This window comes from Hemitrygon akajei, chromosome 32 (genome assembly GCF_048418815.1).
Source record: "Hemitrygon akajei chromosome 32, sHemAka1.3, whole genome shotgun sequence".
NCBI lineage: Eukaryota > Metazoa > Chordata > Chondrichthyes > Myliobatiformes > Dasyatidae > Hemitrygon > Hemitrygon akajei.
In genome coordinates this window covers 21,868,641-21,890,142 of record NC_133155.1, presented here as the reverse complement: position 1 = coordinate 21,890,142, position 21,502 = coordinate 21,868,641, and the positions used below count along the sequence as shown (strand labels likewise).

Genomic DNA, 21,502 nt, shown 5'->3' with positions numbered 1-21,502 from the left:
GCACACTGTGTACAAAAGCCTCAGGAGCTAATGAACTTTGATTTGTTTATAAGGTGAAGATAAGTTCCTATATCAGAGGGAACAAGAAGGTTGCGATTGCTTCTTTTCACGTTATATGTCAGTGATTTGGATGATGCAATTGATGGCTTTTGTGGCCATGTTTGTAGATCATACAAAGAAAGGTGGAGGAGCAGGTAGTTTTGAGGAAGCAGGCATCTGCAGAAGGACCAACACATTAGGATAATGGCAAAGAAGTGGCAGGTGGAATACAGTGTAGGATGGAGTGTATTTGTACACTTTGGTAGAAAGAATAAAGCTATAGATTATGTATTAAATGGCAAGCAAGTTAAGAAACTGGAGGTACACAGGGACTTGGGAGATGTAGTGCAGGATTCCCCAAAGGTTAACTTGTGGGTTGAACAGATAGAAAAGAGGACAAATGCAGTATTAGAGTTATAGAGTCATAGACCACTACAGCACAGATTAGGCCCTTTGTCCCTTCTAGTCCATGCCAAGCTATTTATCTGCCTAATAACCCTTTGACTCATCATTCTGGATAGGTACATCCATCCAAATATCCCCTAAATGTTTAAATCAAACCCACATTCACCACTTCTGCTGACAGCTCATTCCACACTTTTATAACCCTCTGTGAAGAAACTCTCCTTTCTGTTCCCCTTACATATAACCCATGACCTCTAATTCAAGTCCTTAAGTCCTGATCATATCTGTGTAATTTTTCTCTGTAAGCTTTCCGTCTTATTGATAATTTTTTCCTGTACATAGGTGACCAAACTAGCACACAATACTCCCAATTAGGCCTCCCTAACATCTTATACAATTTCAACATAATATCCCAACTCCTGTACTTAATACTTTGATCTATGAAGGCCAATGTATTCAAAGGTTTCATATGACTCCATCTACTTGTGACATCACTTTCCCTGAAATGTATATTCCCAGATTTCTCAGTTCTACTGTACACCTCAGTGCCCCACTGTTCATCCTGTATGTCTTTGCTTGTTTTGTCCTCCCAAAGAGCAACACCTCATGTTTGTCTGCATTAAATTCTATCTGCTATTTTTCAGCCCATTTTTTCAGTTGGTCCAGATCCCACTGTCTTTGATAGTCTTTCTTGCTGTCTACTACACCCCCAATCTTAGTGTCATCTGTGAATTTACTGATCCAGTTAAACAAATTATCATCCATATCATTGATGTAGATGAAAAGCAATAGGCCCAACACCAATCCCCACTGCACTGCACTAGTCACCGGCCTCCAATCAGAGAGGCAACCGTCTACTACTACTCTGGCTTCTCCCATGAAGGAAATGTCTAATACAATTTACTGCCTCATCTTCAATGCCAAGTGACTGAACTTTCTTGACTATCTCCCAAGTGGAACCTTGTCAAAGGCCTTGCTAAATTCCATGTAGACAACATCCACTTCATCAACTTTCCTGCTAATTTCTTTGAAAACTCTTTAAGAATGGTTAGACACAATCTACACTGCACAAAGCAATGTTGACTATACTATCCCTAATCAGTTCTGTCTATTCAAAAATTATAATACCTTCTAATAACTTACTCACTACTAATATCAGGCTCAGCTGGCCTATAATTTCCTATAATTCTTAGAGATTTTCTTAAATAATGGAACTACATTAGCCATCCACCAATCCTCCAGCACCTTACCTGTGGCTAAGGATGTTTTAAATATCCTGCCATTTCTGCATGAGCTTCCCAGGGTCTGAGGGAACCTTGTCAAGCCCTAGGGATTTATCAACTCTAGTTTTCCTGAATGCCTTCTCCTCCATAATCTGTGTATGGTGTTGTGAATGTACCACAGCTCTGAGGGGCCGAAGGGAGCGGGACCAGCCCCCTCCTTCCGGAGAATCGCAGGATCGCTATTGATTCGGGTCTTGGACCCAGGAAATGAGAGACAATGCAACGGATTTGACCATTGTTCTTAGAGACACCTGTGTGAATTGCAACTCTATAGTACGTGCCAGCTATCAGGGACATGGACACCCTCGAGCAATGTGGGGTGGGGATTGTATCACCCTACCTTGATTGACATCTACAAATCTGCCAGTCATGATAAAAAAGGAGACTGCAGGAGGCAGTACCCCAGCGACGCACCAGACGGAGACACCATCGCTCATCGCTCCCGTAAGGACGGGAAGCTGTTTGGGAGCCACGCGTGATTCGGTTCCCCTAGCTTGGGAAATGAGTGGCTGATAACCCCGAAAAGTATTTTGAACTGACAACGGGGAACTCACGTTCCCGATTCAACGATTTGAGTCCAAAAGGCTGGCAAGTTTATTTTCTCTCTCCAACCCATGAAAACCCAGCGGTCCTCAAACGGCTAAAAGCCTTCATGAACTGGCGAGACTTCTTTATTTCCATCGGACAATAGTTTTACCCCTAGACAAACAATAGAGCTACTTCTTATTGTTGATTATTACTATACCCGCGCTTTAGATTGAGTATTGACGACGTACATTATCTGAATGTTTGTATTGACCTTACTTTTGTGTCCCTTTATAAATAAAAATGTTTAAAAATTGTACCATCAGACTTCAGCGGACCTCTCTATCTTTGCTGGTAAGTGACCCAGTTACGGGGTTCGTAACAACGGATCATGACCTCAGTGCTGTTTTGCCTCACTTCTATAGACTCTGTATCCATCTCCTGAATAAATACTGATGAAAAAAAGTCTATTTAAGATCTCACCATCTCACTTGGCTGCATGCATAGATGGCCACTCTGATCTTCAAGAGTACCAATTTTGTCCTTGCTATCCTTTTACTCTCAATGTATCTGTAGAAACACTTGAGGAACTCATTCAATTTCTCTGCAAGAGCAATCTCTTGTTTTATTTTAGCTCTTCTGACTTCCTTAAGAATTCTCTTGCATTTCTTGTACTTCTCAAGTACCTCATTTGCTTCTTCCAGCTTATACCAGCAACGTAACCTCCTTTTCCTTAATCAGGGTCTCAATATCTCTTGAAAACCAAGGTTCCCTAAACCTATTATCCTTGCTTTTTATTTCCATAGGAACATGCAAACTCAATACTCTCAGAATTACATTTTTTGAAAACCTCCCACTTACCAAGTACATCTTTGCCACAACACAACCTGCCCTTATTCACTCTTTCCAGATCCTTTCTGATGCCATCAAAATTGGCCTTTCTCCAATTTAGAATCTCAACCCGAGGACCAGACATATTCTTCTCCATAATTATTTTAAAACTAATGGCATTATGTTATCACTAGATGTTAAGTGTTCCCCTATACAAACGTCTGTCACCTGCCCTGACTCATTCCATAACAGGAGATCTAGTATCATACTCTCTTTAATTGGGACTTCAATGTATTGATTAAAAAACTTCTTTGAGTACATATGACAAACTCTATTCCTTCCAGCCCTTTTACAGTATGGGAATCCCAGTCAATACGTGGGAAATCATGAGTATGAACAAAAGTGCATTGTCTAAACAGAAACCAGCCCGGCTGACAAAGTTGAGTTACCATTGTGGCAGGTGTTCACATCACTAAACAAATACAGATTTCAAAGGTTCAAAGGTACAATTTAATGTCAGAGAAATGCAGCGAGCAATAATCCCCGACCCCCCCCCTCACTGGCAAAAGTAAAGCACACCCGCTACCAGCACTCAAGCGTGAGCAAAGCAATAGCAAAGACACAGACATGCAGTTATCCCAAAGACTACATTGTTCACCCGATAATTTGATATGCTGCAGGTTCTCTCTCTCTCCTAATAAGGAAGAATTCTCCATTTTCCAGTGAGCAGTGAGAGGTAACAAACAACTCATTGGTTTACGATGCTAAAAGTCCATTGTGTTGCTTTTTCGAGCTCTGTGCCTGAAGATCGCAAGGATCCCGGGTCCCCAGGCACACAGAGATGTTCTGACTCCCCCAACGACACACGGGTCTCCTATGGCGACACCGACCCTTGATCCGCCTGTCTCCAGCTACTCAAGATCCCAGGCTTCTGAACGCGTGCTGAAATCTTGGGCCGAAACTTCGGCATGCTGAATAGCGGCCGATTGTGGAACCCCGAGAGCGGGTCCCATTCCCGCAAAGAACCGTAGTTGTCATGTAACTCCAGGTCAGGGTCTTCAAAAGAACCCTGAAGGGGAAAAAAATAGAAATATTAAAGACGGAAATAGAAGCAAAGGAGTCACCGTAGGGCACAGTAGGGCACATACAAAAAGCATGTCAGGCAGACAAAAATAAATAAAAGAGAAGAGAAATAAGACAAAGGTTCAAGTTGCAGTTTCAAAAAGAGCACCAATCTGCATGTTGTTGATGAAGAATCTGATAATGATGAAAGTGTAACAACTGAGTTCAGTTGAGATTTACAATGTGAAAGCTGACAAGAAAAAACAATATAGCTTACTACAGAAGTGAATGGCAAATTAATTAAAATGGAAATGGACACTTGTTTGGCTGTTTTCGTAATTCCACAAAAAGAAATAGAATGTTATTTCAAAGATACTAAACTGAAGCCTGCAGATATCCAGCAAGAACTTATATTGGACTAAAGATAACTCCTGAGGGATTGAGAACAGTGAACTGCAAAACACAACAAGCCACATCCAGCTTTCATGTGGTAAAATCATGAAGTTTAACATTGTGGGGATGTGAGCGGGCTACAACTTGATTGGAGATTCATCCACATGCTGCATCTCCTGCAATGAAGCCAACTGAAAGCAAATTAAGAAATGTACTGGATGATGCCACAACTGTCGCAGTGACAAACATCATGAACCGTTTCCCAACAGGGGTCAAGCATGTGTTTGAGCCAACCCCTGAGCCTTTGGTTTGAAAGGATATTGGACTAAGGAAGGACCATGCTGCTCAGAGGATTCGTGAAGTGACAGTGCAGTGGTCTGGCTACAACAGTTTTTGTAGGTAACATATCTGGAAAGGCCTCTGATCAGGTTAATCAGGCAGTCGTGAAATGTGGCTATGTTTTGCGCTGGAAGAGAACTAAAAGTGCTTCAGGAAAGTTGCAAGCATTTGGCTTTTGTCAGTATGAAGATCTGGAATCTACTCTGTATGCATTAAGGTTATTGCATGAACTTCAAGTGAGAGAAAAAAAGTTGCTTGTAAAAACAGATGCACAGACCAGAGCCCAGCTGGATGAATGGAAGGTGAAAAAGAAAGGAGTTAAAGGAGATACTTAAACAGAGGATTTTCCAGTTGATGATGAGATGGAGGAGGAAACCAAGAGGAGAGATCAGATCATAAAGGGAGCAATAGAAGGTTTGAAAAGAGAATACTCCAGTGAACCGAATGCACCTTTCCAAGATCAAGATGCACAAACTAGAAGAAGAAAAAGGAGGGAGGAGACGCAGAGAAAACATGTGAATGAGAAAGGGAATAGTGCGAAAATGAGAAGGAATGTGAGAAAGAAAAAGAAAGGGATTGAAGTAGATCCAGAAAGAAAATGGAGAAGAAGGGTGTCCAGTGCTGTCTGAGCCACTTATTGTCGTCTCAAAGTCAAGTCCTGCTGCCACTATAGAGGAGGCACCAGAACCTGAGATTGTTTTGCAGCCACGTCTCACCTGCCAGGAAGAGTGATCCCCTTTGTCAGGAAAGGCTTTATACCAGAAGATGAAGAAATTCTGCATAGAGATTCAATCTTTAAGCTACAATGGAACAATTTAAAAATTGACTATGCTGTGGATGGTAGTTGTTGTGTTATTGAATATACTGTGTACATCGTTCAGATGCATTCTCTATTGAGTTGGAGCAGGGACAGTGTCTATTTAATATTTCAATGGTTTTGAACAATATTGTATATATATTGGGTTATTAAGCATTCTTGTTCATTTAGATAATTCATTAGTTATATGCAAAAATACATTAATTGCATACATTATCTCATTACCACGGCATACAAGCTCACCTCACTTAAAGTAAAGATGAAGCTAGACTTGCTTTTCAGGCTCTCATGTGTTCCTTTGAATTAGTTTAATAGTTTGAAGTTACAAAACATAACAAAGGGCTTCTAGCTTTTGAACAGATGAAGAAGAACCTACCATCTGTGATCCCTCACCCCATTCTGAGTTCCAGAGATACTGGAGAATGGAGTTAGAATGCCAGCAAATGGGCATGGGGTGGATTATGAAGCTTCCTTTCTGGATTCTTGAGGTGCAGTTCCAATGCCTGATGCATTCAAAATACAATGAAAATTTATTACCGAAGTGCATATATGTCACCGTAAACAAACTTCAGATTCATTTCTTGTGGGCACTCACAGGAAGACAAAGAGTACAACAGAATCAATGAATTCAAGCTGTAAAGTCCTTAAAAGTGAAAGGTTGTGGAATCAGTTCAGTGTTGAAGTGAGTGAAGTTATCCACATTGGCTCCAGAAGCTTGATGGTTGATGGTATTAACTGTTCCTGCACCCAGTAGTGTGGGACCAAAGGCTCCTGCACCTCCTTCCTGACGATAGCATTGAGAAGAGAGTATAACTTAGATGGTGGTGGTCCTTGCTGATGGCTGCATTCTTGTGGTCGTGCATCTTGTACCAAAATTCAGGAAGTTGTCAGGAAAAGCCCAGCAGAATCCCTAGCTTTCCCACTTTGTTGCCATCTACTTGACCTTGTGCAGAGCTGCAAATATAAATGCAGAACCCTTGTTATTTAAATTCAGCCACTGACCTCAGCTTGCTCATGTGTCACAGTTAAATAGTAACTTTGTCAGTGGTTAAGAAGTGAATCAGGGCCTGAACAAAAAGGTGTTTGAAGTAAACAGTTGCTGCCAGAATGTGGAGGTCTTAAAAATCATGTGATGTTTCTTTAAAGAAGCATGAAATTAAGAATTTGGTGAGAGTGGAAATTTAATTTTGAGTGAAATCTCTAACATGTTTCCAGCATTTAATGTAAACTCAATTCAGTAGGTATTTCAATTATTTCCAATATTTTAATGTCCCTTGTTTTAATATTTAATATTTTAGTGTTAGAACTTGGAGCTGGTAGGTGTTAGAGGTGTACAATACATTCAGAGGAGGAGGTCATGGATGGTTACATTCCCACACAAGGCTTACCTTGGAGAGAAGAGCTGAATTAGGATTGAGCTGTTGTAACTGACATTGTACAGTGTAAAGAGTGAGCAGGGGACACACTTTTCTGCCTGTGAGGAAAAGATTAAAAGATTTCTGGCGTACCATGTCATCTTGGAGGGTGAAGCCACAGAGAGTGGGAGTGTGAAGCAGGAAGGGGTTGTATCATTGGGGTTCGATCTGAGCTATTGGATATGACATGGTGTTACACATTAGGAGAGTTTCACCATTTGTGGGTATTCCTTAAGAGTTTGTAATTTAAAAAATGTATGTCTATAGGTTCATGGTTAAGAGATGGGTTACATTTGAGAGTCATATTCCAACCTCACCAGATCACATTGCAGAGATAGTTCTGATATGAAATGCATGCAGGATGTGAAGGGAAGGTTCAAATATGTACATATAGTCATCCCAGTTACCTGTAATTCTCTATCGTTCTTGGGACCTGCGGTGGCCAAGGCCATGAACACATGCACTCTTTCTTCAATGCAGCAAAACTTCTAAGCATGGTAGGGTTACTCCACCGCTCCGTTTCCAGTCCTTGGCACTTGCGTAAATTGGGAGAGGGTGTACGTGAGTACCTGTGCCTGTTTTGGAATACAGTGGTTTCTGGTTAATTTGGTTATCAGTTAATTGGGGAAGCCACTTAAGTGAGACAACTCTTAAAGAACGAAAGCAAATCCGGAAAATAAATGGGATTCCCTTTGTTTATTTGGGACATTATGCCACTTAATTGGGACAGTTTCTAACTAGCATCAGTCCGCATGTATTTGTGTGGCTGTCAGACATGACACTGTGCTTAGAGTGAACAATTTTTAAATAGCATCAGTTGCATGAGATGTGTTCAAAAAACTACAAACGTTTGTATGATTTTTGTCACTGATAGTTGATGAGAAATAAGCAGTAAGTCAATTCAGAACTGTTTTGCTCACTGCGGTTTCAAGCACTCAGGCTTGGATATGCCAGAAATAGCCCGGAGTGGAAAAAATGAAAGAATTTTACTACTTCACCAAGTTAATAGCTACAACAAATTTGAAGGTGTTGGCAGTCATCTCGAATGTTACAATGTAAATGAGGATTTGGAGAATGCAATCATCAAAAGCGTTGTATGAAGGTAGTCCATTATCTACACTAGGTGTCTGCAATGATTTTCTTCATTTACAGTCAATCAAAAGAACATGTCAGCATAACTAGGATGACTTCCTCCTTCGGTAATTATTAGGAACTAATTCGATTTCTCATAATACTGGAGTACAATTGGTAGTGTTCCAATTTGTTCTGTATTTCATTTAAAAGCATAATTTCTTACTCAGTTAAACAACAGTTCCATGAAACTCCAGCTAACCGGGGCAGCTGCTTAATTGGGCCAAAATATATTGATCTCCATGTGTCCCAATTATCCAGAATACACGGTATATGATTATTAAAATGGCCTGGTGATTGGTGGGTGTTGTGAGGGAGAATGTTAGATGCATTCAAAGTTCAAAGTAAATCTATATCAAAGTACGAATATGTCACCATATAAAACCTTAAGATTTATTTCCTTGCAAACAATTGCAGTAGAACAGAGAAATACAATAGATTCAATAGAAAATGACATACAAAGGTTGACAACAAAACAATGTACGAAGTCAGACAAACTGCAAATAACAAGATAAGCAAAATAAAAAATTCTGAGAACTTGCATTGCAGAGTCATTTGACTGCATGTACAAGTGTAAGGTTAGTTGTGCAAATTTTGGCTGCTTGTAAAAGTTCATGATTTTATATGGCAAAAACTGTCACATTCTGCTTTGTTTTGTTTCATTATTGGCACTATTTCAGAGTGAATTGCCTCCTGACTAAATTCAGATACTTTTCTCGAGTTTGATCTAAACCATATATGTTAAACTCAAGGCCCGCAGGCCAAATCCGGCCCACGGTGGAATTATCTTTGGCCCGCGAGATAATATCTAATTACTATTAAAGCTGGCCCCAGTAATCGAAGCGCCTATGGCGTATGATATGGCTAATGCCGAGTTTATTCAGGTACCAGGTTTTCAGGGTTTTTAGTGTTTATTCGGCAGTCTTCTTCATAAGAAATGGAATTTGTAAAGTGAAACACTTTGTAGTTATAGCAGAGACTGAGACACATGAGAGCAGGCTGAAAAAACGGAGGCAATGAAAGCCGCGTTCGCACGCATCCGACTGATCCGGCCTGCATGAAGCTGCATTTTGCTCAATCCGGCCCGTGACCTAAAATGAGTTTGACACCCCTGATCGAAACCATGCATTGCAGAAATCTGAAGACACAGTGGAGCACCTCCCAACCAAACATCCACTGTTATGAAACCAGCAACAAAAGAAGTGTTCTCTTCTGCTAATTCTTGTGTGTAAACCCGCAACGACACTGCAGAGAAAGAAAACACACGGGGCCACCCTGAAAGTGAGCACATGATGGTCTGGTCGGGTTCGACTCTTGTGAACTCGGACTGGTCTGAATATCTTCTCCTGACACCAACCCCCACTCTTCCACCATGACTGGTGATTAAATCATTGCGTGCTCCTGTGCAGCTCTACAGACAAGAAAGTGGTAGAACTGGAGAAATTTAAGCAGGTGCTAGAAGTCTGAAACAACAACAAAATATAGAACCATAGAACCATTGAGAATTACAGCACAGAAACAGGCCTTTTGGCCCTTCTTGGCTGTGCCGAACCATTTTTCTGCCTAGTCCCACTGACCTGCACCCAGCCGATATCCCTCCATACACCTCTCATCCATGTACCTGTCCAAGTTTTTCTTAAATGTTAAAAGTGAGCCCGCATTTACCACTTCATCTGGCAGCTCATTCCACACTCCCACCACTCTCTGTGTGAAGAAAACCACCCCCCCATGTTCCCTCTCAACTTTTTCCCCTTCACCCTTAACCCAAGTTCTCTGTTTTTTTTTTCCCCTAGCCTCAGTGGAAAAAGCCTGCTTGCATTCACGCTATCTATACCCATCATAATTTTATATACCTCTATCAAGTCTCCCCTCATTCTTCTATGCTGCAGGGAATAAAGTCCTAACCTATTCAACCTTTCTCTGTAACTCAGTTTCTCAAGCCCCAGCAACATCCATGTAAAGCTTCTCTGCACTCTTTCAACCTTGTTAATAACCTTCCTGTAATTCAGTGACCAAAACTGCACACAATACTCCAAATTTGGCCTCACCAATGCCTTATACAACCTCACCATAACATTCCAACTCTTATGCTCAATACTTTGATTAATAAAGGCCAATGTACCAGAATCTCTCTTTACTACCCTATCTATCTGTGACGCCACTTTTAGGGAATTTTGTAACTGTATTCCTAGATCCCTCTGTTCTACTGCACTCCTCAGTGCCCTACCATTTACCTTGTATGTTCTGCCTTGGTTTTTCCTTCCAAAGTGCAATACCTCACATTGTCTGTATTAAACTCCATCTGCCATTTTTCAGCCCATTTTTCCAGCTGGTCCAGATCCCTCTGCAAGCTTTGAAAACCTTCCTCACTGTCCACTACACCTCCAATCTTTGTATCATCAGCAAGTATACTGGAAAACTTAGCAACTCAGGCAGCATCTGTGGCAGAAGAAGTAGTTAACCTTTGTGAATCTAAGAAAAACTGAAATACTAACTGATTTTCTTTCCAAATGTTTTGCTTGACGACCTGAGCTATTTCAGCATTGCACACAAAATGCTGGTGGAACGCAGCAGGCCAGGCAGCATCTATAGGGAGAAGCACTGTCGATGTTTTGTGCCGAGACCCTTCGTCAGGACTAACTGAAAGGAAAGATAGTAAGAGATTTGAAAGTAGGAGGGGGAGGGGGAAATGCGAAATGATAGGAGAAGACCAGAGGGGGTGGGGTGAAGCTGAGAGCCGGAAAGGTGATTGGCAAAAGGGATACAGAGCTAGAGAAGGGAAAGGATCATGGGACGAGAGGCCTAGGGAGAAAGAAAGGGGGAGGGGAGCACCAGAGGGAGATGGAGAACAGGCAGAGTGATGGGCAGAAAGAGAGAAAAAAAACAGAAGGAGGGGGGAAAAAGCTAAATATATCAGGGACAGGGTAAGGAGGGGAGGAAGGGCATTAACAGAAGTTAGAGAAGTCAATGTTCATGCTATCAGGTTGGAGGCTACCCAGCCGGTATATAAGGTGTTGTTCCTCCAACCTGAGTGTGGCTTCATCTTGATAGTGGGGAGGCCATGGATAGACATATCAGAATGGGAATGGGACGTGGAATTAAAATGTGTGGCCACTGGGAGATCTGGCTTTCTCTGGCGGACCGAGCGTAGGTGTTCAGCGAAACGATCTCCCAGTCTGTGTCGGGTCTCACCAATATATAAAAGGTCACACCGGGAGCACCGGTTGCAGAATACACACCAGCCGACCCACAGGTTAAGTGTCGCCTCACTTCATGGTTTTGGAACTGGGAAAATCCGCACTAACCTTTGATCATATTTGAAAAGGCTTCTTGAGCTTTATAAACTAACAAAGTCACACTTGTGCCTGAATTATGTTCTTTATGTCCTTCTGCTTCAGGGGAATGAGTTCATCTAGGACTTTTCAATCTTTTCTGCATTTTTGAAAACTGTTAGCACTCAATTCAAATTATGGTCTCAAATCCTATTTTAATTACATTTAATGAAACAGGTGTCAACATAGAAGAATATACCTGGGTCATGTGAATTGACCACGTGGGACTCCAGTGCACTGTTTGCTTGCTAACCTTGCAAATCATAGTGGAAAAATCCATATTGCAAAATATGACTAGAGAGAACTGCTTCGGTGTGTATTGATTTTAATCAGAAAATCAAGTTGAGTAAGTAATTTCAGAACAGAATGGGAGGTAGGGGCACATTTTGTAATTTTACTGTGTCATCTGATGACAGGTAAGATTTAAGGCTAGAGAGTTTGCTTTACTTGGCGGAACGGAATCACTTAAAAATCCAATACCCGATGCTCAGATTGCATTATTTTCTGAGATAAGATTTTTTTAAAACTCAGATTCATTTTACTATCTCATTCTATTTCTTCCTCTCATTCTAAGTTGGGTACAATATTGTTTCCCAATTGCAAAAAAAAAGCTGCATCAGCAAAACTAGTGCCAGTATTATTTGACCAGCATAATACAAATAGCTTTGATTTGAGCATAATGATGCATTTAAATCAGGGGTTTTGCTGAAACTCTGATGGATATGTACGTTTATTTGAATTCTTAGGTGCACATTTGACCAAAAATCTATCATTTTTATTGCAAGTGAATTCTGAAACATATAAATACAGTTTGGGGCAAAAGTGAACTTGGCAATTACTGACAACCCATGGGAAAAGTAGAAACTGGAAATATATTTTTGAGTAAGTTTTGGGATGTATAAAGACCATGCTAGTGCATATTTATTTCTTGATTAGGTGCATTTTCTGACAGTGCAAAATTTCTGTCACTTTGAAGTTTTCTGTGGTTTTAACTTTTGATAAAAGAATGAAGAATAAAGAAGCAAAATAGTCTCCAAGGCATAAGGACTACTTTGCAAATTTCAGTCCTCTCAATTCAAGATCTTGACATTCTATTTGTGAGCTGAAACCTCTTGAAATGCATTTACGACAATCATACTGGTAAAGCTCACTGTCATTTGTGTAAATTCTTTAGTTACATAAGCTTTCGTTCTGATTTCGCTTTAAGAAATAATGTATTCATTTGATGGAGTAGTATTAGGAATTGCAGTGGAAATGGGGGTCATACTTTTCAATCTTTAATTTGAATCAGTTCTGTTACTTTTAGATTCCATTTTCCTCAATCTGATTGGTTTGATCAGTTCCTGTAGGGCCTCCTAAATATTGATAGTTACTGCAAACTTCGTAAAAAAAAAAATTTTTTTAATGAAGGACAAAAAATGTTTTTTTCATCCAAAGCTACAACAATGTACATTATTGTCCTGAACTTCTCCTCCCTATATTGTGCTCATTTTTTTTCTTTCTTACTAACAATATACTTGACAGTGATGTGTAGCCTCATAGTGCAGATATTTTGTTTACATGCATGGTATATGTCAGTGTAATTAATAAAACAAAACTGATAAGAATAGTGGCAAGGTTGCTTCAGTCAATGCAGATTAATGTTGGGAGAGGTGTAACTCTATTAGCATAAGCAGGCTGACTTGCAAACAATCTTGACTGGAAATATTAGCAACAAACCATTGAAACTACCAGAATTCTGCTTGAGGTCAAGAATTGTTCTGCTTTGCCCTAGGATTGTTAAAACAATGAAACACAGTGCACTAAAGCCTTCTAAGGTGCTGATTTGATAATTATATCCTATATTTAAAACACTTTTCTGCAGGGGTCTCTGAGAAAACATGACATTTTCTCTGTTTTAGGACACTGAAACAGATGTCTATTGGGGTACTGTTGAAAGTAACCTGCCAGGTTATCTGGCACAGTGATTTGAATGCACAGGGACATAAAAAGCTGCATACAGAAGAGGACTCAGCCCAATACATCATTGGCCCACATCTCCCCACTGTAGGTAGTATGTGTGCTCCCCATTTCCACTGCATTTCCTACTGCTACTCCATCAAATGAATAAGTTATTTTGTAAAACAAAATAAGAAAGAAAGCTTATGTAACTAAAGAATTGATACAAATCACAGCGAGCTTTGCCAGTATGATTGATGTAAACGCATTTCAAAAGGTTTCAGCTCACAAATGGAATGCCAAGGTCTTGAATTAAGAGTGTTACTGCACTGTGGTGGTGATTAGTGTTATGTAGCTGCAAGAAGATGGCATCAGGCAGGAAGTTCAGAAGCTTGAAGTCCACACCATAAGGCTCAAGAAGTTACTTCCCTTCAACCATTCAGTTCTTCAAGGTTCAAATTTCAAAGTAAAACTTATTATCAAAGTACATACATGTAACCATATACAACCCTGAGATTCTATTTCCTGCAGGCATACTTAGCAAATCTATAGAACAGTGACTGAAAACAGGATCAACGAACAGCAAACTGCGCAAATGCAAATGTAAGTAAATAGCAATAAATGATGGGAGCATGAAATAACAAGATAAAGAGTCCTTAAAGTGGAACCATCTGTTGTGGGAACACCAGAACCAGAATGAGTGTAGTTGTCCCCTTTTGTTTTAGAGCCTGATGGTTGATCTGAACAAATCTAATCCCCACTGCAGTGTAGTAACACTCTGATCAGTTTCCACAAAAGGACTTTGATTTTTGTTCTAATTGTCTTCTTCTTGTATAATTATAGAAGTGCAACGTGGCAATTCCATAATAAACTTGAATCACAGTGGGATGCTCGACAACTCTGGCAAGGCTTGAATGCCATCACCTTCCACAAAGCAAAACCAAGCAACATAAAATAAATTTCAAGTTTAATCATCATTAAACCATACATGAATACCCATGAATACAGCCAAATTAAACAGCATTCCTCTGGGGCCAAGGGTGCAGAAAACCATACCAACATTCATACACAGCACAAGGCACATATAGCATATAAAAAATAGCAAGTAAATATACAGTCACATGAAAAGAATATGCATAACCCAAGTCCCTGAGTGACATGTCCTGTAAGTTGATGTTGCATGTGTGTTATCGGAAAGAACAAGCAGTTCTCAGCAGTCCGCAGAAGAATGTACACACACATGCTTGCAGTCCAGCTTGTCATTCCACCAATTGAACACTGGAGGGCAGCACTGATGGGCGGGGCCAACCGCCAACCTGGTGTGGACGCCTTTCTTTACCGTCTCCAGCGTCTCCTGGCCTGGAATGCTGCAACAGGCAAGTCCACATCTTGAGGCCTATTTCTTGCTACACCTGAAGCCAAGCAGCTCCCCACTACCAGTCTTACCAGTAAAGAAGGGGAATGGACTTGCAGCGTTTTACATTACCAATGTTCGACTGGGTCTTGCAATTGCAAGAGAAACATCCAAGAAAATCACTAGTCGTTAGACTGCACGGCGGTTTTGTGCACTGAGTCCAATGCTTTCCTGCAACAGGCAGTAACATGGTCCACGCTAAGTCTAGTTCCTCGGCAAATGAGAAGTTCGCTGATGGGTTAGATCAGCAGCACTTGAAGTTTTTGATGTCCAGACTTGTCTTGTGATCGTTCAAAAGATGTTTAAAAAAAACACGATTGGTTGGCCACTGCATCTGAACGTGCCACTATCTTACTGGAACTTCTGGTAAGTAGGTTTCGCTCCTAAATGAACTCAATAATTTCTATACTCACTTTGACTAACAGAACCTGGAGGACCTTCTTTAAAGCTGACATGAGAGCATCCTTTAGGAAGGTGAGTCTACAGAAAGCATCTGCCCAGATGGCGTACCTGAAAAAGTATGGATTATCTGTGCTAATCAACTGTCATTCTGAGGTACCTCCCTCCTTCAAGCAGGCATCAGCCACACTGGTGCCTAGGAAGCATGTGATAACTGCCTGAATGACTATCATCCATTAATGCTTTGATACGTTAGTCATGAAGCATAGCTGCTCTTGCCTGAATAGTGACTTGTTTCACTCCAAGTTGCCTTCCATCACAACAGGTCAACAACCAATACTATCTTTTTGATTCTTGTCTCAACTCTGGAACACCTGGACAATAAAGGTGCATATCATCAGAATGCTTTTCATTGACAGCAGCACAACATGAAACTCATCACTAAGGTCTAAGACCTGGGCCATGGTACCTCCTTGAGTGGCTCCTAGCAGACCCCAGTTAGTGTGGATTTGCAATAACGTCTCCTTACCACTGCACACACCGTCAACACAAGGGTGTGTGCTTAGCACCCTGCTCTACTCATTTTATAGTAACACACACAAAATGCTGGAGGAGCTCAGCAGGCCAGGCAGCATCTATGGAAAAAAGTACCGTTGACATTTCGGGCTGAGACCGTACCTTTTTTTCATAGATGATGCCTAGCCTGCTGAGTTCCTCCATCATCTTGAGTGTATTAAACAACACACACAAAATGCTGGTGGAACGCAGCAGGCCAGGCAGCATCTATAAGGGGAAGCACTGTCGACGAAGGGTCTCGGCCCGAAACATCGACAGTGCTTCTCCTTGTAGATGCTGCCTGGCCTGTTGCATTCCACCGGCATTTTGTGTGTGTTGTTTACATTTCCAGCATCTGCAGATTTCCTCGTGTTTGCTCTTATGTGTATTACTTGGATTTCCAGCATCTGAAGATTTTCTCTTGTTTGTGATTGGTCTACTCATTTTATACTTATGATTGTGTGGCTCCAATCTCATATTTAAGTTTGGTGATAACACCACTGTTGTCCAAATCAAAAGTGGTGACAGATTAACATATAGGAAGGAGATTGAAAAATCTGCCCAAGTGGTGCTTTAACAGCAATCGCTCACTCAACCTCAGTAAAACCAAAGAATGGATTATTTACCACAGGAGGAAGATGCTGGAGGTCTATGAGTTTGTCCTAATAAGGGGAATGGGGGTGGAGAGGGTCAGTAGCTTTAAACTGCTTGTTATTAACTTAACAGAGGATGTGTCCTGGGACCAGCACATAAGCATTGTCACAAAGTAGGTGTGATAGCCCTTCTATTTTCGTAGAAGTTTGCATAGGTTCTGCATGTCATCAAAAACTTAGACAAGTTTCTATAGATGCACAGTGGGGAGTATCCTAACTTGCATCACGGCCTGGAATGGAAATACCAATGCCCAGGAATGGGAAAGGCTATAAAAAGTTGTGGACACACCTCTGTTTAACACAAAGAGCTCTCCACCCATTGAGTACATTTGGAAACATAGTGAAAGATAGAAAACCTACAGTACAATACAGGCCCTTCAGGCACAATACTATGCTGAACATGTACATACATTAGAGATTACCCAGGGTTACCCATAGCCCTCTATTTTTCTAAGCTCCATGTACCTGTCCAGGCATCTTTTAAAAGACCCTATTGTAGTCGCCTCTACCACCCTTGCCAGCAGCCCATTCCACACACTCTGTACCTTTTTCCAAGCACCTTAAAACTGTGCCCTCTCATATTAGCTATTTCAGCCTTAGGAAAAAGCCTCTGACTATCCACATGATCAATGCTTCTCATCATCTTATACACCTCTATCAGGTCACCTCTCATCCTCCGTTGCTCCAAGGAGAAAAGGCCAAGTTCACTCAACCTATTCTATAAGGCATGCTCCCCAATCCAGGCAACATCCTTGTCGATATCCTCTGCACCCTTTCTATAGTTTTCACATTCTTCCTATAGTGAAGTGACCAGAACTGAGCACAGTACTCCAAGTGGGGTCTGAACAGGGTCCTATATAGCTGCAACATTACCTCTCAGCTCCTAAACTCAATCCCACGGTTGATGAAGGCCAATACACCGTATGCCTTCTTAACCACACAGTCAACCTGCGCTGCAGCTTTGAGTCCTATGGATTCGGACTTCAAATTTCTTCTAGCGTTGTCACACCACTGTTGTCAATTAGTTGTGTACTGCAGCTTCAGGAGCCAGTCCTTAAAGGGACACACACAATACCCAAGATTACAGCTGCAACCTATTAAAAAGATGCTGTGCAGAGAATGACAAAGCCAGATGTAGGCAATAGAATGTGCACCCACATTCACTGTCAGGAAGTGGAGTTTGTGTTGGATGAACGTGCATGGTGAAAGAAGACCATTGTGCCGAGAGAATGCCACAGTGATTTACTCCTGGTAGGAGGTTGCTCAGAAGAGCTCTGCTAGGGTGGACTGATAAGTGACTATCTTTTGTGTAGGCCGGGATAATTGAAAACTAGTCTGTCTTATTCTCCTGTTAGAAGGAAGAGTAGAGGAAATCTACTGTTGTTGAAAGTTCAGGTATCACAGTCAAATAGGCTGGCTCCAAGAGTTTTGTTCAATTTTTGCGCCATTCAGCAGGACTAGCATCAGAAAGTTTCATTGGAAGTAAGCTTTGAGTGCAGAAGTGTAATCAAAGATGTAAGGAAGGTTGGCTTACAGGGTGTGAACAGATTTTTAGAGAGAGCATTGGGATGGAAATTGTTGTGGAGAAGTCTGTCAAAGAATGTACCGTGAATATGATTAGACCTTTAAGTGGTATAATTTAAGGGTAAAGTGCTTGAGTCAATTAAGCTTTAATTAAGCAAGGACTGACGTATTCTGGAACAATGAAGTTGAAAAAATGCTGGATGGCAAAAATAGACCTTGTTTTATTACTTAGAACATTGGGACAAATTTCACAGTGGTATTTCATCAATGTTTAAACATTAAGTCTTTGTTTGCCTTTCCTAACTGTTAATTTGTGTTCTGAAGTCACAAACAACATTCATTTATTGATTTGTCAGTTATTAAACTGCTCATCGGTGAGACGCAATCAACTCCAAAGTCTGCAAGGTATTTTGTGGAATTGAGACAAAATAACGATGGTACAAATAAAACACTAGATTTGTTTGGGCCCATTTTACACTTATAGCTGACCATTTCTGACTCACAGTTGATGTAATCAGTAAATTAGTGCTTTCTTTACTCTATTGTTTTATATGAAAGTTAAAGTAATTTAAATATTGGTCACATTTTCAAGACAGATTTTTCATTTTTTAAAAAATATATCTGTTTATTCTGCAGCTGATGATGGTTGTGGAGGGACCTTGCGAGGGCAGAGTGGGGTTATCTCAAGCCCTGGTTTTCCATCAGAATATGACAATAATGCAGACTGCACTTGGACTATTCTGGCAGAGCTTGGTGACACCATTGCACTGGTCTTCACGGATTTTCAGCTGGAAGATAAATATGACTTCTTGGAGGTCAGCGGGACAGAAGATTCATCAACATGGCAAGTTCACAATTTTAGCATTGTTATTGGCACTGTTTCTTAAATGTTGTGGGAATTGTGCTTCCATTGTACTGTATATGATAAGGATACATGGAAATCTCAATGCAAATCTACTGCCATTTTGATGGGGTTTTATTTCCAAGTGATTATACTGTTCATGGTGGTTACTTGTGAGCATTCCTTACCCATCAATCCTTTTCTCAAGTATTTTACTTTCTTAAAATAAGTCACAGCAGAGTGCATATTCCAGGATCAACAGCTTTGTAATTTCTTCTGAAACCTCCAGCTGCGTTTTTACCACGGTCATTACAGGGTGCTGTGCATGGCTAAAAATATTCAGCAATTTATTAAATGCGAAGAAGGGGAAAATGGGGGATAAAAATGCCTTCATTGCACAAAATCTTTGTAAAGGTGATGGGTTGCTGTTCCCTAATTAATCTGGAGTTGGAATCTGAATGTAATATTGGGATGTTTTAAAGGAAACAAGGTCTAATAATTGCTTCCTCTTGGGAGTAGAAATTGTCATTGACATAGCAATGGCTATAATGAATTTCTATGGTTTGTTTTTATATGTACATACAAATGTTGCCTTACTGAGTGTGGATTTTGTAATTGTGTGGAAAAATACCCTTTATTTGAAAGAATAGCATAATTTAGAGTATGTTTCTTGGCTTAAAATTGTCATCTGGAAACAAAACCTTTAAACAAGGTTTTTGGAATGTGTTTGACTACCTGACAAGAATTCACCCAGAATTAGAAATAATATTTTTTTTCCATTTATGTCTATATAAGCTAATGTTTTTCTACTAACATTTTAGATAAATTTGGCTTAATAGATGGAAATATTTAAACTGAGTAAATTATTGTAATGTCTAAGATTACTAAGTCAGATTTGGTCAGAAATACTATGCTTTGGATGGAACATTATGGACTATGTTGACAGATGGCTAACGGAGATGCATCTGAAATCATGATCCAGTTTTTGGCTCATACTTTCTTATAATTGTCCACAGATAAGTGTGAAGTAGATTTGCTATAAGGTCCAGGTGTCATAGTGGAAAAAACTGCCCTTGATTAGAGAGATATGGTACCAATTACTTGACTTTATAAAAAACCTACAGTTGCTGCAATTCTGAAAAGAAACTAGAATTGATGGAGATTCTCCGCACATCATTGCACATTAATGAAGAGAAATACAATGATGATTTCAGGTTGCTGACCTTTATGTTGTGATGGTGGGTCATCAACCTGAAATGTTAATTCTCTTTGTCACTCCCCTGATGGTATTTGGCCACTTGGAATTTTCCAGTATTTTATGTTTTATTTCACTTATAATGTCAATGTTTGCTCTTGGGAGGTTCTTGCACATTAAAAATAAAATGCAGAAGTGCTTAGACAATTGCAGGATCTAGCACTGCTGACAGGACAAGTATTTATTGTTGCTTCATAACTGCCTTTGAGAATCTGGGAGTGAGCCACCTTCTTGAACTCTTGTATTCTATCTTGTATGCACTACGCTTTTTGGGAGGTGGTTTAAGCCCTTAGACTAGGATTGACCAAGTAGCAATGATATATAGGGGTTCCCAGAAATGTAAGTGTTCTGTTTCTGAGAACTGTCTATATACTGAATTTTCTGTAAGTCAGAAATCAACAACAATCATGATATGAAATCCTTAGCCTAATTATCCCTCGCCTCCAAGAGGACCACAACCTTGTCCTTGGGCTTGGAGGCTTGCGTGCCTCAATGACCTTGAGAGCTATGGTGGCTGGAGTCAGGGCTTATGCTTTGACTCTTGTTAGGGTCATCCATGCCAAATAGGTCAAAGGGTAGAGGACTGAATAAGAGTCGTCCACCAGTCCACCAGGTTCGGGAGGTCAGCTCAGGGCTAACAACTCTGGCTGGTAAAACAAAATTGACATGGAAACATCAGTGAAGAATCCTTCTACAGCTGAGTTTGATGGTATTCCTGGGCCTGCATTCGGAACTTGTGTGACTGACAGTAGTGGAAACCGAGAGGATGCTACCTATATCATGAAGGAAGTACTGAGCATTACCTGATATGGAGATCTTTCATTGCTGTCCTAAATGCCAGTGGTGTAACATAATTAGCCCTCAGGAACTGACAGGAATAGGTTAGCAAAAGTGATGGGAGTTATTATTAACAAATGAGCTGAGACAAATGTGTGTCTGAATACACTCTGTATGGAGTGATGGTGGAGGGGTTGTCATTTGTGGTGTGAGCTGATTGTAAGCTGATCTACTGACCAGCAAGTTAACCTTGAGGCACTTGGCTCAAGGTTCTTAACATTTGATCTTGGGTGAAGGACATTTTGGAGGAGGATTTGGCTTCTGCATAACCACTGTATTTATCTCTGCATGATTTCCGGCTGAAGAGGTATGAGTATATCGTAAGAACAGAACTTGGGAGAACTTGCATTAAACTGAATTTTCATTAATCGCATCTTACATAACCCAAACACCTACTGTTTTTCCAAATCAGTGTAGTGTGGGGTTTCCCAACCTGGAGATAGTGTACCCCTTAATGTTATTGATCTACAGCATAGAAAAGGTTGGGAACCCCTGCAGTAGTGTGTGACTTGGA

The 21,502-nt window shown here is 40.6% G+C and overlaps 1 protein-coding gene across 1 annotated transcript in view; it reads left to right on the top strand.

The window, feature by feature from the left end:
• LOC140719596 (CUB and sushi domain-containing protein 2-like) overlaps window positions 1-18,942 on the top strand; it is an 831,737-nt gene extending 812,795 nt beyond the window's left edge. Inside the window, exon 5 of the mRNA XM_073034301.1 lies at window positions 18,692-18,942. Coding sequence (XP_072890402.1) covers window positions 18,692-18,942 — 251 coding nt within the window. The remainder of the gene's footprint in view (window positions 1-18,691) is intronic.
• The last annotated feature ends 2,560 nt before the right edge of the window (window positions 18,943-21,502 follow it).